This window comes from Ctenopharyngodon idella, chromosome 21 (assembly GCF_019924925.1).
Source record: "Ctenopharyngodon idella isolate HZGC_01 chromosome 21, HZGC01, whole genome shotgun sequence".
Lineage (NCBI taxonomy): Eukaryota > Metazoa > Chordata > Actinopteri > Cypriniformes > Xenocyprididae > Ctenopharyngodon > Ctenopharyngodon idella.
The window spans coordinates 11189700-11205966 of record NC_067240.1 but is presented as its reverse complement, the minus strand read 5'-3'; the positions used below and the strand labels follow the sequence as shown (position 1 = coordinate 11205966).

At 37.4% G+C, this 16267-nt stretch overlaps 1 protein-coding gene across 2 annotated transcripts in view; it reads right to left on the bottom strand.

The window, feature by feature from the left end:
* Nucleotides 1-7789, bottom strand: part of rxraa (retinoid X receptor, alpha a) — a 114812-nt gene extending 107023 nt beyond the window's left edge. Inside the window, exon 1 of one of the 2 annotated variants that reach the window (XM_051877459.1) lies at nucleotides 7530-7789. In XM_051877459.1, the coding sequence (XP_051733419.1) occupies nucleotides 7530-7557 (28 nt within the window). In that variant the 5' untranslated portion in view covers nucleotides 7558-7789. The remainder of the gene's footprint in view (nucleotides 1-7529) is intronic. The other variant, XM_051877460.1, reaches the window with a different exon arrangement.
* Nucleotides 7790-16267: the final 8478 nt, after the last annotated feature.

Here is a 16267-nt window from a genome sequence, read left to right as displayed (position 1 = left end):
CTTAGACTTCTAATGTGAAGTAATTTTACGCTGGACTGCTTCACAAACGAGGGTCAATTCAACGCTGGATTTGCACAAAAGATTAACATGACGGCACATGCCAGTCGATGAGTTGAATCAACTCTACAGCAACTACATACATTTATCCACTAACCATTCAAAAACATCCAGTTGCATTCTAAAAGTTGTAACTTCTTCCTGAGTCTCTCCATCAGTGTCTGATTCCGGTTTGAACAATGTAAGGCTGAACACCGTTACTGACAATCATCATTTTGGCTGCGTGAGATTCTCCAGCTTTGTTGTTGTTGAGCAACCGAAGCGCAAGCTCTTAAAGCTCCGCCCTCTTTTGGAAAGCATTGGTTATCAATGACAATCATCTTAGTTTCTGATTTCATCACGCATTTAAATACGGCTGTCAATCTTAGTATGAGACCAACTTACTGACTAGCACCTCTGATAGGCCATGGCGTTCACGTGGTCAACAGATATGATTGTGATGAACGGTCATCGCTTGTAAAAACATGCTGTAAATAGAAACCTTTGACACTCAGAGAGCTCTCAAACAAACATGAACAACATAATTTGAAAGCAGCGTCTATCAGCAGGTACCAAATATACTCTGTACTGTACAATGCTGTACCAGCAACTTTTTTTTTTTTTGTACTGTCTGGTCCCGGTACATTTGTCAATCCTATTCTGCCCTATGATGAAAACAAAATAATGCCCAAAATCGTATAGTGTTTGCTGCTCAGAACGCACCATGCCACTCTGTCCCAAGAACAGTCACAGACACCTCGGTTCACACGAGAAAACCTATAAAGTCATTACTGTGATTTAAAACGATCTAAACCATGTGCCGCTCCGCCTTCCTACTACTTCACATTTCTGTCAGTGTGTTTTAATTAACGCCTGTGTGATAAAGGCTAATGTCACTGCGCTGGAATATGAATTCTACAGTTGCATATGGTTAATGGCCTGCCGTTCTGATACAGAGGGTGCAGGAACAGTCCCAAACAGCCTTGAATTCATTGGTCCAAAAATCCCACTTCACATAACGATATACTAAACAACACATACGTTCTGACTGGGTGTGATTGTGTTGTGTCGGCCAGCGTTTGGACTTTCAGTTTGGACAGCGTTTACTTGTTATTTGAGATTAATAAAGTTGTAGCTGTTTTGGATAAAAAAAAAAAAAAATTGGGTGGATAGAAAGAAACTAAAAGTACTGAAGAAGGCAACCGAGGGGCGCCAGATGCAATATTGATTGCTGAAACCTACACTAAAGCGTGTGCATGCGGAACCTCACACAAGTTTGCAGTGAATAAATACAAAAAAAGGCTTCCTGTGTAGCCACAGAACATATTTGGCACTGTCATTGGCTAACACCTAGTGAGGTGTCAAACAGCACTCCATCTACCCTAAAGCTGATATCTGGTAGAAAGCCTGCTTTTTAACCGAACCACCTCAAATAAACCACACATCAAGAAGCATTGAATTTGGCTCCATGCAAAGAGTCCATTTCAGTTTGTATTCTAATTTCCAGGTTTAAGGGTCCTTGTTGTTGTTATACACACTACCATTCTAAAGTTGAGTCTGTAAAATGTCATGGTTTTTTTTTGTTTTTTTTAAAAGAAGTCTCTTATGCTCACCAAGGCTGCATTTATTTTATACAAAATACAGTAAAAATAGTAATATTGTGAAATATTATTACAATTTAAAAAACTGTTTTCTATTTAAATCTATTTTAAAATGTAGTTTATTCCTGTGATGGCAAAGCTTAATTTTCATTACTTCAGAGTCACATGATCTTTCATAAACCCTTCTAATATGATGATTTGGTGCTCAGGAAACATTTCCCATTACTATCAATGTTAAAATCAGTTGTGCTGCTTCATTTTTTATCTTACTGAACACAAACTTTTGAACAGTAGTTTAATTTATGGAATAAAGGAAAAAAGTGCCTTGCGGTTATCACATGCTCTGATACATTAGCTGTGGTGCCCATTCGCAGGATGCAAGTTTGAATCTGTTTCGCACCATTTCTCGATCATATTTCCTTCTCTAGTTATCCATACTAATAAGTAGTGAAAGCTAAAAATAAAATAAAAAAGCAGTTCTTTTGGATGCACAAGTTTAAAAAATAAAATAAAATAAAAGCTTCAATCAAATTAGTCAAATGGATTTTCTTAGGGAAGTCTGGATGAACTTCACTTACCCAGAGCAAGCCGATTCAACAAAACTAAAAAACTGCTTATCTCTCTCATCAATTACTTTTACATAATCAAAGCACACAATAACAGTCCTATCAGACCATGATAAATGTATAAGCAAGGGTTCACAGTATAACGTCGGTTATAGTTTATCATCTGTCGTAACGTTGTGAAAACTCAATTCTAGTAGTCCAAAGCAAATCCTCCAGCTGATAAAACGTATGGGGAGCGGAGGTCAACGTCTGAGGTTCATAGTCCACAGCTCCCCTTAAAGAAAAAACACTCACAGCAGTCGGGGGCTGGAAAACTCACAAATTATTAACAAGGGTTTGACGCATGGCTATCATAAACAACCATTTTAGAGCTCCATTTCTGCAGACAGCAGTAACCCGAATGTGAAACTTTGTAACATGTTTGAATTAAATCTCATCCCTGGACTGATCGTTGTGATATAAAGCTTTGACGTTACCCAAATAGTCTAACAGCTCATGCTTTTGAATGGTGTCCTTTTAGGATAAAAATTAGACACGTGGAACCTATCTGTGAAGTTGGTGTGCATCAACAAAAGATCAACTGGTAAATGGTCTTAGGGGGTCTAGCTCTTTAAGCCATTAATATTCTCTTTAAAACTTCTCTAATAAAAATGACAGCTGCAGCCCGCTCACAAAAGGGCATCCGGCGAGAAACCTAAAACTGCCCTGCAATAAAAAAAACAACTTGTATGGGTTTAGAAGGTAAACAGCCCACCCAGCCCCCAAATCAAAGCTCTTTAAACCGTACCCACACCCAGCACCACCTTTGTTCCTGAATTACGGCCGACAGAGGAATGCACCCCTCTCAACTATGAATGTCACTTTCTCATCAAGACCATGAACTTCACTGATGGGGCGGAGAGAAAGAGACACACCTCCTGTCACTCAAAAACAACGCCTCACCCACCTCCCACCCCCCCAGAAAATGTGTTTTTGTTGAACTAAATGTGGTTTACTTTTATAGAACAAACGGTCCATAAAAAACCAAGGACAAAACCATCTACACCCCATGGATCTACACAATTAATGATCTACAGATAAACAGGGAGTGATTTCAGAAAGCAGAATACTTCCATAGCTTGTTTTTATGACACGATACAAGCTTTTAGTCCCTAGTACTTTGCTCTGTGATTTCCATAAAAGGGTTCATTAAATCCTTGTAGGCAAAAAAAAAAAAATAGAAAAATAGGAGGTATTTAGCACCTGTGCCTAGGGCTGAAAAAAAAGTTAATAAACCCAACCTGTTCTGCACACTGCGCAAAGAGCAAAAACATCACAAGTATATCTAGTGCTGTAATTTGAAACCCTGCTCAATTACTCCACAAAAGCATTTGTAAATATAAGCAATCATTCTTGTTTAAATGACTATGTGTCTGAATTTAGCAGGTCAGAGCTGTGTGTCTGCTCGACAGCCGGAAACAGCACTCTGTTAGCAAGCAGCCACATGTCTTATGTGTTAGAAATCTTGAGCTAATGATTTTGTTTTTTTTTTTTTTTTGTCTTTTACGCTAAGGTTTGGCTAAATATGCTTAAGAGAGAAAATTATATATTAATAAATTATACAGTCAAACCAAAATGCATTCAGAAACCTTGAACATTTCATTTATTAATACAGTTTATTCACTATAGTTTAAAAAATTGGTAATAAAATATGACAAGATCTCAGAGTTAAACTGTGTCAGAAAAAAATTAATCTTAATTATGTCAGTTAAGCAAAACACGGTCAGGTCAAAGTGTCTGAATAAGTTTTGGTTCCAAATTTGTATCAATTTTACTGGTAGTCCACTATATGAAGAATTTTTGGGTATATCACAGTTTACTTTATTTTGCTATCCTCACTTAGATAAATGAACTATAGTGTCCTGCACCCACTAGTAAAAATATATCAAAAATATCAAAAATGTCTGAAATTTTTGGTTTGACTGTATATACACACACATACATATATATATATATATATATATATATATATATATATATATATTATATACACACACACACATATATATATTATATACACACACACACACACACATATATATATTATATAATATGTGTGTTTGTGTGTGTGTGTGTATTATATATATATTATATATATACACACATACATACATATATACATACATACATACACACATACACACACACATACATATATTATATTTATATATATATATATATACACAATTTTTTAATAATCATATTTAGCTAAAGCTTGTCATAAAGGACAAAAACAACAAAAAGCTTCTTTCAAAAATTTGCCCAAATCAGGTACATCCAAAAGTGAAAAAAGATATCATAACAGATAAATATGTCATAAATATTATTTTAAAATGATCAAAGTTTTATCAATTATTACTTAAAAAATATAATATTTTTAATTATTTGAAAAAAAAAAAAAAAAAACTTTTTTTTTTTTTTTTTTTTTTTACTAAAAAAAAGAGTTTAAAGTTTAACAATCAATTATACTTAATAAAATTGGAATATTTTTACCAAAGCTCTTTAAAAGGACGAGGATTTACGACAATGACTAAATTATTCTAAAGTGCAAATTATATGAAGCATAAAGCATACATGTTGTCCAATAAGAACTTTTTACTAACAAAACTTTGTCTATTTCTATTAAAACACATGCCTACAGTACAGAAATATATGACAACTATAAAGCCACAAATGAATTCCAGCTTTTACATCCGGATTTCTCAGCATAAAGCGCCACACATGAAAAGCCTAAACACACCTTCACAAATAGTCTATTATGTTGCTTAGCTCTGTGGTTTTTCTGGTACTGTGCTGGGAATATTCGGGGGTTTCAGGAAGGCATTCCTGCTGTCTCTCATCTCAGTGAACCGGTGGGGTGATGATGTATTCAAGGTGTAACACGACTCCCGCATGAACGAGTTACAGAAACAATTTTACAGTCCTGCCTATAGCTCCTGAGTAAAAGTGCAGAGCATGCTGGTTATTCAACCTAACTTACAGTACGCGGGCCTCTGTGTGTGAACTAAATCATGTGTGACTGCTGAACTTATTTCCATGCGTGGCTAGTAAGCTCATATGCATAAGAGAGTAATGTGTATCATTTATTGAAGAACGTTCATTTACCAAACCACACATTCTTGCATGAGTAAGAGGCATGTACGAGAAGATAAATACTTAGACTTGAAACTGATTGCATCCAGGTTATTAATTATTTTGAAATGTAATATATCACGTTATCTAAATCTCCTGCTTATTAGTCTATTTTTGGCATCACTCACTGATATCACATTATCTCTACTGCTGCAAATTGCACAATGATTTCATAATCACACACTGACCGTTGGAATTTAAGAGGCTCTGATCTTTTCTTTAAAAAAGGAAGAAAAAGAAAGACAATTTTTATGAAAATCTTATAGATACTGCCTTGAATGTTTTACAAACAAAAGAAAAGTCTATCATCATTTATTCATCCTCATGTCATTCTAAATCTGTATTACTTCCTTTCTTCTGCGGAACACAAAAGATTAATGTTCGAGGAATATCTGGACATTCGTTTCAAAAAAGTGAATGAAGACTACTGCTGTCAAGCTCCAAAAAAGCATCATCAAATTTTCATAAAAAGGATGCTTGTACTCTTTTCCAAGTCTTTTGAGGCCATATAATAATTTTTTGTCATACAGACGAACTTATGACATTACTGGAATTTGTCCCAGCTCTTTTTGCAATTCGAGTTTGTGAAAGAGTTTGTGAGAGAAGTAGCAATGTCTGATTAGTGAATGAATTGTTTTGAGTCTGATCTTTTACTGAATCATCTGCTCCAGTTCACAAAACCAGATGAAATGATTCGATGATCCGGGCGCAACAGTGAACATCTCAATAGAGAACAAGATTATAAGTTAACAACAACTTCTGTAACAATTTCGGTCTGTTCAACTTAGTTCACAAGACTTGGAAAACAGCACATGATTCACTTCAACTATTTTCATAATAAATTTATGGTGCTTTTGTGTTTTTGAATCTTGACAGTCTCGCATCCCATTCACTTGTCATATTGAAAACAGCAGTCATAAAATTCTACAAAAATTCAGTTTTGGTTTTACAAAGAGATTCATAGAGGTTTGAAACATCATAACCATGAGTAAATTTTTACTTTTTTTGTTTGTTTTTTTGGGGGGGGGGTGAACTATTTCTTTAATATTATGGACTAACATTATATGGAAACCACACCTACATTTCGCCTCAGCCGTCGATAAAAAAAAGAACATTTTGAATCACCCGCAACGTTCGTTCCTCAGACACAAAGTCATTTTGTTATTAAATCCAGTCACAATAAACAGATTTCAAATGAAATCGTCTTGCTCTGAAATGATTTGTCACTTTACTCAGTAAACTACTCCACTTCACAGAAAACGCCAAAGTTTGTCCAAGTTCACAACCGAATCACTTATCAACTCAACAGCTATCTCGTACACAAACGGTGCTCAGCCGCATTATTTGAGACCAAAGTGCAAGGAAAATTGATAAAATTTGTGATTTCTGCGTGTAAAGATTAATTTACAGACGAAAAACAAAAATATTCTCTAAAGCTAACTCCGCTTTTTTCTTTCAATAGCATTGCAACGGTGTTTGCGATTCATTGTATTCTGACTGACAGACGCTTTCCAGCTGAAGGAATGTACATTTTTTCGCAATTTATGGACTGATACGCGATGCGCGACTGTTGCTTTGCGTTTGTAAATACAAAAAAATACTACACACACACACACACACACACACTCGTCTGCATTTTTTCTGTATTCCATCCAGGAAAGTGATGCAAATGATGCGCGAGAATCCAATATCTGCACGTATAAGATCGCGTGAGCTTCAAACTTGCAACACAGCCTTAAAGCACGACACTATCAATATGTTAAATCATACCGCATATCAAGAATAAAACATCTTAGGAGTTAAGCGCGAGACTGAATGAGGTGTCACTGTCCGAGCGCGTGCCACCTCGTTTGCACGCCCAACTTTTGTGTTTACCTTTAGTTTGATTCAAAAACAAAATGTCCTGGTCCACACCATGCACTTGACTGTTGGACATTATCGATTACGATTACATTCATTTCCATTCGCCACGAATGTAACCCTTCAATACAGCCCGAGTCGATAATGAGCGATCTAAAAAGCAATTCCATGTTTCTTTTTAAAGCGTTTCCCCCTCATGCTAGACTATAAAGTAAAACACAGTACTCTCTCTTGCAAACCAAAGAAACTCTTGTGGAAAAATAAATATCTTTCAGTAGTCTGGGGGTAAACTTACCCAATGACAAGAAAGGTTTGGTTTCCATGTCTGGTGGGTTAGCTCATGCCAGCTGACGAGCGCGCGTTGTAAGCTGTCGGCGTCCCTCTCTGATGACAGTACAAGACGGATCCACGCGGTAAAAGTGAAAAGCTTCGCGATAGTGTCAAATGTTCACTTTATGGCACTACTTCTGTTTGTTCACGCTTCTGCTCGGCTCTGTCTACAACTCTCCAGTCCACACTACTGCAAAGGGACCCAGTGAAGGGGACTCCCACTGACGCTCACGCGGGCACATTTAGCAACGACGCGTGAGGGGAACGTTAACCCCTCCTGTGCCGCTCTGCCTACAGCCTTGAAGGAGTTTGTAAGAAAAAGAAACAATGTTTCCTTAAATAAGGCTCATTTCATGCACATTTGGTAAAACAAAGAGCTTTTAAAGTAAACACATGTTTCCACTAATGGATTACTAGCTTGATATTCGAATATATGCGCGGCCTGGTGGCCAATCAATATTGCAATCCACACAACATAATGGGAGACATATCAGAGTTCAAAAGAGGACAAATTGTTGGTGCATTTGCTGGCTCATCTGTGACCAGCACAGCAAGTCTTTGTGGTGTATCAAGAGCTGTGGTATCCAGGGTAATGTTGGCATACCACCACAAAGGACACACCACATCCAACAGGAGTAACTGTCGACGCAAGGGGAAGCTTTCTGAAAGGGATGTCCAGGTGCTGACCTGGATTGTATCCAAAAAACCTAAAAACACAGCTGCCCAACTCACTGCCTCAACTCTCCTGTTTCCATCAAAACTGTTCGTCGGGAGCACCAAAGAGGCTGCTATAGCCAAACCTTTGGTCAAAACCTTGTGCCAATGCTAAATGTCGGTTTCATTGGTTCCAACAGTGCTGTGGACAATGTGAAACATGTATTGCTCTCTGATGAGTCCACCTTCACTGTCTTTCCCACATTCGTGGGAGTTACGTTGTGAAGAAGCCCCAAAGAGGCTTAACACCCGGGCTGTTGCTGCCCAGAGTGAACCATCAGTTTTGGTTCAGGCTACAATAGCATGGCATTCCCTACTGTGCTTGATGGACGCATCAATGCCAAGGACTACCGACCCATTCTGGAGGACCGTGTGCACCTAATGGTTCAAAACATTGTACCCTGAAGGAGGTGCCGTGTATCAGCATGATAATGCACCAATACATACAGACAGAATGGTTTGATGAACATGAAAGTGAAGTTGAACATCTCCCATGGCCTGCACAGTCACCAGATTTATATATTTTTGAGCCACTTCGTGGTATTTTGGAGGAGCGAGTCAGAAAACGTTTTCCTTCATCAGCATCACATATTGACCTGGCCACTGTTCTGGATGAGAAATGGCTTGAAATCCCTCTGGCCACTGTGAAGGACTTGTATCTGTCATTCCTAAGATGAAATGATACTGTATTGGCTGCAAAAAGAGGCCCTACGCCATACTAATAAAATACTGTGGTCTAAAACCAGGTGTTATTATATATATGTGTGCAAAAGTCTTAGGCCACCATTAGATATTGTTTTAGCAATGGTATAATGACCATATATAACCAGAAAATACAGGAAATTTGTATGCAGTATTAAAAAACAGAAAAAAATCGGGGGGAAAAAACGGCTTCTATAGGCTAAAGTGGCATGTATTTAGTGACCTCCCCTTACACTTGAGCAATAGCAGGAACTTGGCTCTCCTAAACCATAATTGAATGGAAAAGGACTGGAAGGCCAGAAAAACCTTCAAAATCTGATGAGAAGTTTCTTCTTTGAGAAACTGGAAGAAGTCCAGGAGGTCATGCTAAATACTGATTTTTTGAAGAAAGGAAGGGTTAGTTCACCCAAAAAAGAAAATTATGTCATTAACTACTCACCCTCATGTCATTCTACAACCGTAGATTTGTTCATCTTTGGAACACAAATTAAGATATTTTTTATAAAATCCGATGGCTCAGTGAGGCCTCTATAGCCAGCAAGTTCATTTACACTTTCAGTGCCCAGAAAGGTACTAAAAACATATTTAAAACAGTTCATGTGAGTTCAGTGGTTCAACCTTAATATTATAAAGCAACGAGAATACTTTTTGTGTGCCAAAAAAAACCCCCCCAAAATAACAACTTTTTAACAATATCTAGTAATGGGTGATTTCAAAACTCCGCTTCGAATCTTTTGTTTCAAATCAGTGATTCAGATCGCGTGTGAAACTGCCAAACGGCTGAAATCACGTGACTTTGTTGCTCCGAATCACTGATTCAAAACAAAAGATTTTAAGCAGTGTTTTGAAATCTAATTGCATTTAACATATGGTTATTTAAATCTTCGCTCTTTATTCTGTAGTCTGGGATTATATGATTATTCTAGTTGTCCACACTAGGAGATGCATTAAGAGCTTAGTGATTATATGTAAACAGGTCATGGATATCATACAATATGTTTTTTACCTGATCAAGGCTGTGTTGGGGTGCCCTTGTTTTCTGAGGAAGTGATAAAACAACACAATGACAAAACTTCACAAATACTGCTCTATTTGCATGCATTTACAGTACACTATGCACACAACCTCAACATTTAAAAAAAAAAAAAATCCTGTCATTCATATCCACTAAAAAATAAATCAATGTATCTGTTGCAGATGAATCAGACTTTGCCACTAGGGAACAGGCCTCGCAGGCAGTTTTCTACAGCAGCATGCGGCACTACAGGATCCATATTAGCTCAGAGAGAACTAGGTCATTTATCCAATATTACACCAGGTCAATTGGATATCGTCGCGCAGCTTTATCGTTACTTCACACAGCTGTCTTACTGTAGCTTGCCGGGGATCTGTCCACTGAGTTGCGAATAGCACACACATAGAAGAGGCTTTTGGTGATGTATATGATAATTCCTAGCAGCATGAGTAACCGTGGGCTAAGAAATGTTGGCGGCAGTCCAGAAGCAGAATACTTCTGAGGCACGGCAGAAGTTTTTTTGCAAAGCTCTCTTATTTTGTTCATGCAGATAAATGTATATATACATGCAGTCCTGGAGCCATCCTGGGGGCCTACGAAAACACTGCATCGCTCGCTGAGTGTTTGAAGGTGTTCGCCGCAGTTCGGCTGGGGGAATGATTCATAATTAATGCAGCGCACTGCGCATTAGAGATCAAAGCCGTTTGTCTATGCTGTGCAATAAACCTAAAGCAGCCGTGACTGGGCTCAGATGAGTGTGCGTGGATGTGAGGGACATTGGTGTGTGTTTTTTCCCCTTCACACCCTCCGGGTGTCACGCAGACTAACAGTTTCACCACCAGGTAGTTTAAACAGTATTGGCAGTTTTTGTTCTAAGCAGACTTTCATATTCACCGTGGTCCTTGGACTTTAAGATAACTTGATGTGCAACTTACATTCAAGACTCTCAGATTGTTACAAGTGTTTATGAGTTGCACAGCACGAGGACAATCTATATTAAGAAAGAGCAGTGTGGCTGTAGTTATGGTCACTCTATGTACTGTACAAATGAGGCACGTTAGTGTCTATGTTGATGTATGTTACGGCTTCTGGACAACAGCTGAACCTATGAATCAATGCCGGTGGGTGATGACATAAGCCACGAGCCACGGCACAATTGCACAAACATGTATTTGCACGTATATGCGCTCTACATACAAATTTTTAAGTTACTCTGAAGCAGAACGATGGCATAAATTATGTTTATTATCTGAAGCACAGCTCGTATAATTGAAACTACCTCATGTGCATCATACAACTCTGGTGATGACACATACAGTGGCCACTAAAATATTTGGACAATTAAAGGAATAGTTCACCCAAAAATGAAAATTATCCCATAATTTAATCACCCTTAAGCCATCCTACTTTATTCTTTCAGCCGAACACAATCAGAAGTAAAAGTAATCCATACGACTCCAGTGGGTTAAAGGGATAGTTCACCCAAAAATGAAGATTATATATATTTAAATATATTTTAATATATCCTGGCTCTACCAAGCTGTTTTGAAGCCCAAAATAAATGCATCCATCCATCATAAATATAATCCATACGGCTCTAGGTGGTTAATAAAGGCCTTCTGAAGCAAAGCGATGGGTTTTTGTAAGAAAAATTTCCATATTTAAAACTTTATAAAGTAAAATATCTAACTTCCGCCAGACGACTGTACGCATACTGCACAAGTCGACTTGCGCCAAATGAGCAACCTCTGAAGCGATGTATGACACAGGATGTAGGAGTAGCGTAAGCTTAGACGCCTCTCGCGGTTCAAACAAATATGGCTGGGAAACAAACTCAAGCTCCTCTTCTCTTATATCAAAATCCTCCGACATTTCTCTTCAATTTTCTCATTTTAGACTTCTAATTTGTGACCGGTGTTTTGTTTCGCTCTATCCTCTGCGCTTCTGCGTTCATCATTGCGTCATGAGGTCAGAGGTCACTCTTCCGCCGCAAATCGATCCGTATAGCCATCTGCCGGAAGCTAGTTTTTTTTAGTTTTAAATATGGATATTTTTCTAACAAAAACCCATCGCTTCATTTCAGAAGGCCTTTATTAACCCCTTGGAGCTGTATGGATTATTTTTTATGATCGATGGATGCCTTTTTTTCGTGCTTCAAAACACGCCCCCCATTCACTACCATTATAAAGCTTGGAAGAGTAAGGATATTTTTAAATATATCTCCGATTGTGTTCGTCTGAAAGAAAATAGTCATATACACATAGGATGGCTTGAGGGTAAGTAAATCAAGGGATAATTTTCATTTTTGGGTGAACTATCCCTTTAATAAATGCCTTCTGAAGTGATGCGTTTTTGTAAAAAAAATATCCATATTTAAAACTTTATAAACTCTAATGACAGGCTTCCGGCAATGGCCATACGCGTGTTCACAAGAGAGTTATGTGTTTTGTTTTGTTTTTTGCAAGAGGTGTTTCACCTAAGCTTATGCCACGCCCCTACGTCATACATCGAGTCAGAGGTCATATATATATATATATATATATATATATATATATAGAAAAAATACAGTGTTATGAGTTATGCCAGTAGATAGTGTTAGGACACGTGTGAAATTAAGTGAAACATCCATTAATGCCCTTTGGGACCAGCTGGTTAAAATCGATTGCAAATATGGCAGTTAGTTCTAGAAAGGTCATTTGCTTGTAGATGCCATTTGCATGCTATTTTAAAGTGTGGATTAAGTTTTTAAAATACATTTTTTTCCCAAAAAATGCTGTAGTTTAGGAAGAAGATTTTGTTAAAGTACCATAGTGCACAAAAATTATAATAATAAACCTTTCTCTAAGAAAGAGCTTTTCTAAACTACAGTACCACTGACGTTCGCTGTGCGCTCCATGAGGGATTTTGTGATGTATGACTGTCCACTGTAGAGGTCCTTTGGCCTGCTGATTATAGAGTGTAAGCACTCTGCTGTGGTTCAGATGAATGTTTAGCCTACGGCTCGCACTCTGTAATCTAAGACAGACACAACACACTCTTTTAAACGCCTCAATCAGCCGCTCTCTCATCTGCCCGCGAGACCTGGCTATTTAATCCTTTTCTTTAGCCTTGATTAATGGCTGCTTGACCCCTGACCTCCCCACATATAAATCTCCAAAGGGTGTTTTGGGTCTCTGAGGGCTTCTCACTTCAAGACCAATTCTCTCTCACCATCTTCATGTGCAAGTGTTTATAGTGGGGCATCTCTATTGGATTCTTCACGTTTGAATAATGCGCCCAGGCCTTGGGGGGACATCGCCGTGACGACCTCCGCCGAGGTAACACTGACAGTTTCTCTTTCAGGTCTCAAACGTGGTGATAAATGGAACACGGTCCTTTCGGTCACCATTGTGCTCTAGCGTTTACAACACGCTCATCCATAATGGCTGTTTGCACTGATGCCATTCTGCCGTTACTATGGGGACCTGGTTCCCCACAGCATGAGATTCATAAGGAAATATAAATCTTTTCCCAACTTACATAAAAGAGATGAAGGCTGGATTATAACTGTGGAAATTTTTTTTCTGGAACAAAACTGATTTGCACGGATTCCAGATATCAAAAAATCCAATCCACGGTTGATCACACACATACCAGTGAGGCTGATGTGCAAACTGCACATAGAAAACCACAGTAAAGGATGAGTAGAGGAAGAGCCTGAAGGTCTGATAAAAAAGAAGAAGGGTAAAAAAAAAACTGGACTTCTCCCCTTTTCCAGCCTGAGGGATTCTCTGTGGTCAGCAGCAAAACAGAATGGGTCAAATTCCTCACATACAGGGGTCAGAGTGCTTTCTGAAGACACTGCAAAAGCCAGAAGCTGACTTCCTCTTCAGATTGGCTTACGCCAAGTAACAGGGAACTTGACATGCACAAAAAGGATCTGGATAATTAAGCAGTGACTTTAGTTGATACTTTTTCATTTACTGTGATTTGATTTGCTTCATCAAATTGTCCAATTGAGTTGTGCGCGTTTATAATGAAAATAACTAAATTAATTAATAAATAACTAATGTTTGGGGGTCAATAAGAAGTTCAGCAAGGACATATTAAATTGATCAAAAGTGACAGTAAAGGCTCATAATGTTACAAAAAAATCTATTTGTCAGTGAATCTTGGGAAAAAAATGATCGCTGTTTCCATAAAAATATTAAGCAGCACAACCGTTTTCAACATTGATAATGTTTCTTGAGCAATTCATGGATGGCCTCGTATTTAACAGGGAGAGTGCAAAAGGTTGAAGTTGGAGGGATACTTTCTGAGGCTAAAAATGTGAATAATGGAGTCCCACAGGGCAGTGTACTTGGCCCTCTTTTATTTTTGTTATATTTAAATGATATCCAAGAGGTGTGTGAGTGTAATATGTTTTTATATGCGGATGATGCTGCATTATTATTCTCAGATAAGGAGACTAATAGAATACAGGAGAAGTTAGGTGAGCTTGATAAGGTGAAGGACTGGCTGTCCGAAAATAAGCTTTTATTACATCTGGGTAAAACAGAAACTATTCTTTGTGGGTCTAAATAAAAGTTAAGAAAGGCAGATGATTTAGTAGTCAAAGTTGACGGTTGTGAACTTGTAAATAGAACATCGGTCAATTATCTTGGTTGTGTTCTGGATAATAATTGAAGTTGTGTAAGTATGGCCTGGGAAGTTTTAGGAAAAGTTAATGCTCGAATTAAATTTATAGCTAGATATGCTAGTTTTTTAAATAATGAAAGTTTAAAGGTACTTGCTACAGGCCTAGTACTAAGTCAACTTGAGTATGCATGTTGTTCATGGATGACTGATTTATCCAGCATGTGGATGGCGAAGTTACAAAAGTGACAAAATAAATTGTTGAGAGTAGTTTTAGGATTTCATTGTTTTACTCATGTGGATAATAGACACTTTCAGCAGCTTGGATGGTTACCAATTGAAAGACAGTTAGCATTCCTGAAACTAAAAATGGTACATAAAATAATTAATAATAGGGTAATTATGTATAATTCTTATTTCTCTCGGGTTAATGTAAGACATGGTCATTACACTAGACATTATTATGGACCTTAATCTATGTAGGTGTTAGACTTTGTACGGTCATAGGACGTTAAATATACAGGTGCACAAGAGTGGAATAAGTTGCCATTGGACATTAAGGTTTTAAAGGATAATGTTGGTTTCAGTATAAGAGTAAAGAGATTGTTTTTAGATGGGATGGTTTAATAGATATGGATTTGTTTGTATAATTTGGATGTAAGTTCATTAGTGAGGATATATGCCAACAAAACTGTCGTCATGAAAAATGTCTTGATAACAAAACCAAGGACCACAATGGAAATAAGTTAATGCAACTTTATTGTGTTATCCTTGACAAAGAAGTTGTAACAATGACGTATTGCTACTGTTTTTATGTCAAATAAACTCAAACTCAATCAAATCAGCATATTAGAATGATTTATGAAGAATCATGTGACACTAAATACTAGAGTAATGATGCTGAAAATTCAGCTTTGCCATCACAGGAATTAATTACATTTTAAATATATTAAAAAAAAAAAAACATTACAAATTCTTACTGACCCCAAACTTTTGAACTACAGTGTATTTGTATATATATTCTGATATGTAATGCAATAACATTCATACATACATTTCCTTAAACACAGTGGGTTATAAAATATTGTAAAAGTGTTTATTTTAAAGGTATATAGCAGAATCATTTCACAAAACTATTAAGACCAAAAAAAAAAAAACAACAAAAAAAATCCAGACAGAAAAGATCTAGCATGATTTTTTTTCCCTTTTTTTCTTTTCAGATGCTACTTTGGTTGTGTATTTCTATACAGAATTACTGATAAACAAGCAAAATTGTAGTGTGATTTAAAACTGTAGTATAATCTCACATTTCAAATGTAGAGGCTTTTCATAGTTGATCACACATTAAAGCGCATCAAAATGACTGACAACCACATGCAGCTTCCAATGTGTGGTCAGAGAATCAATAAGCAGATGAGAAGATTTTGCATGCGGTAAAATACCCCGATTGCTATAATACCACTGAATGCGAAGAGACTGTTTAGACAGCTTCACCGCGATGGGGGCTTTCATTCAAGCTGGAATCCCTTTGAAACGGGGGATTTATCTCGCGATAGTGCAGCAGAGATGACAAGACGATGGAGAGCAGCTGAATTGAGAGGAGAAGAGATGAAATGACGGCCCTACAGCTCAATATTTTCATAGGCAATTAGAGTCCA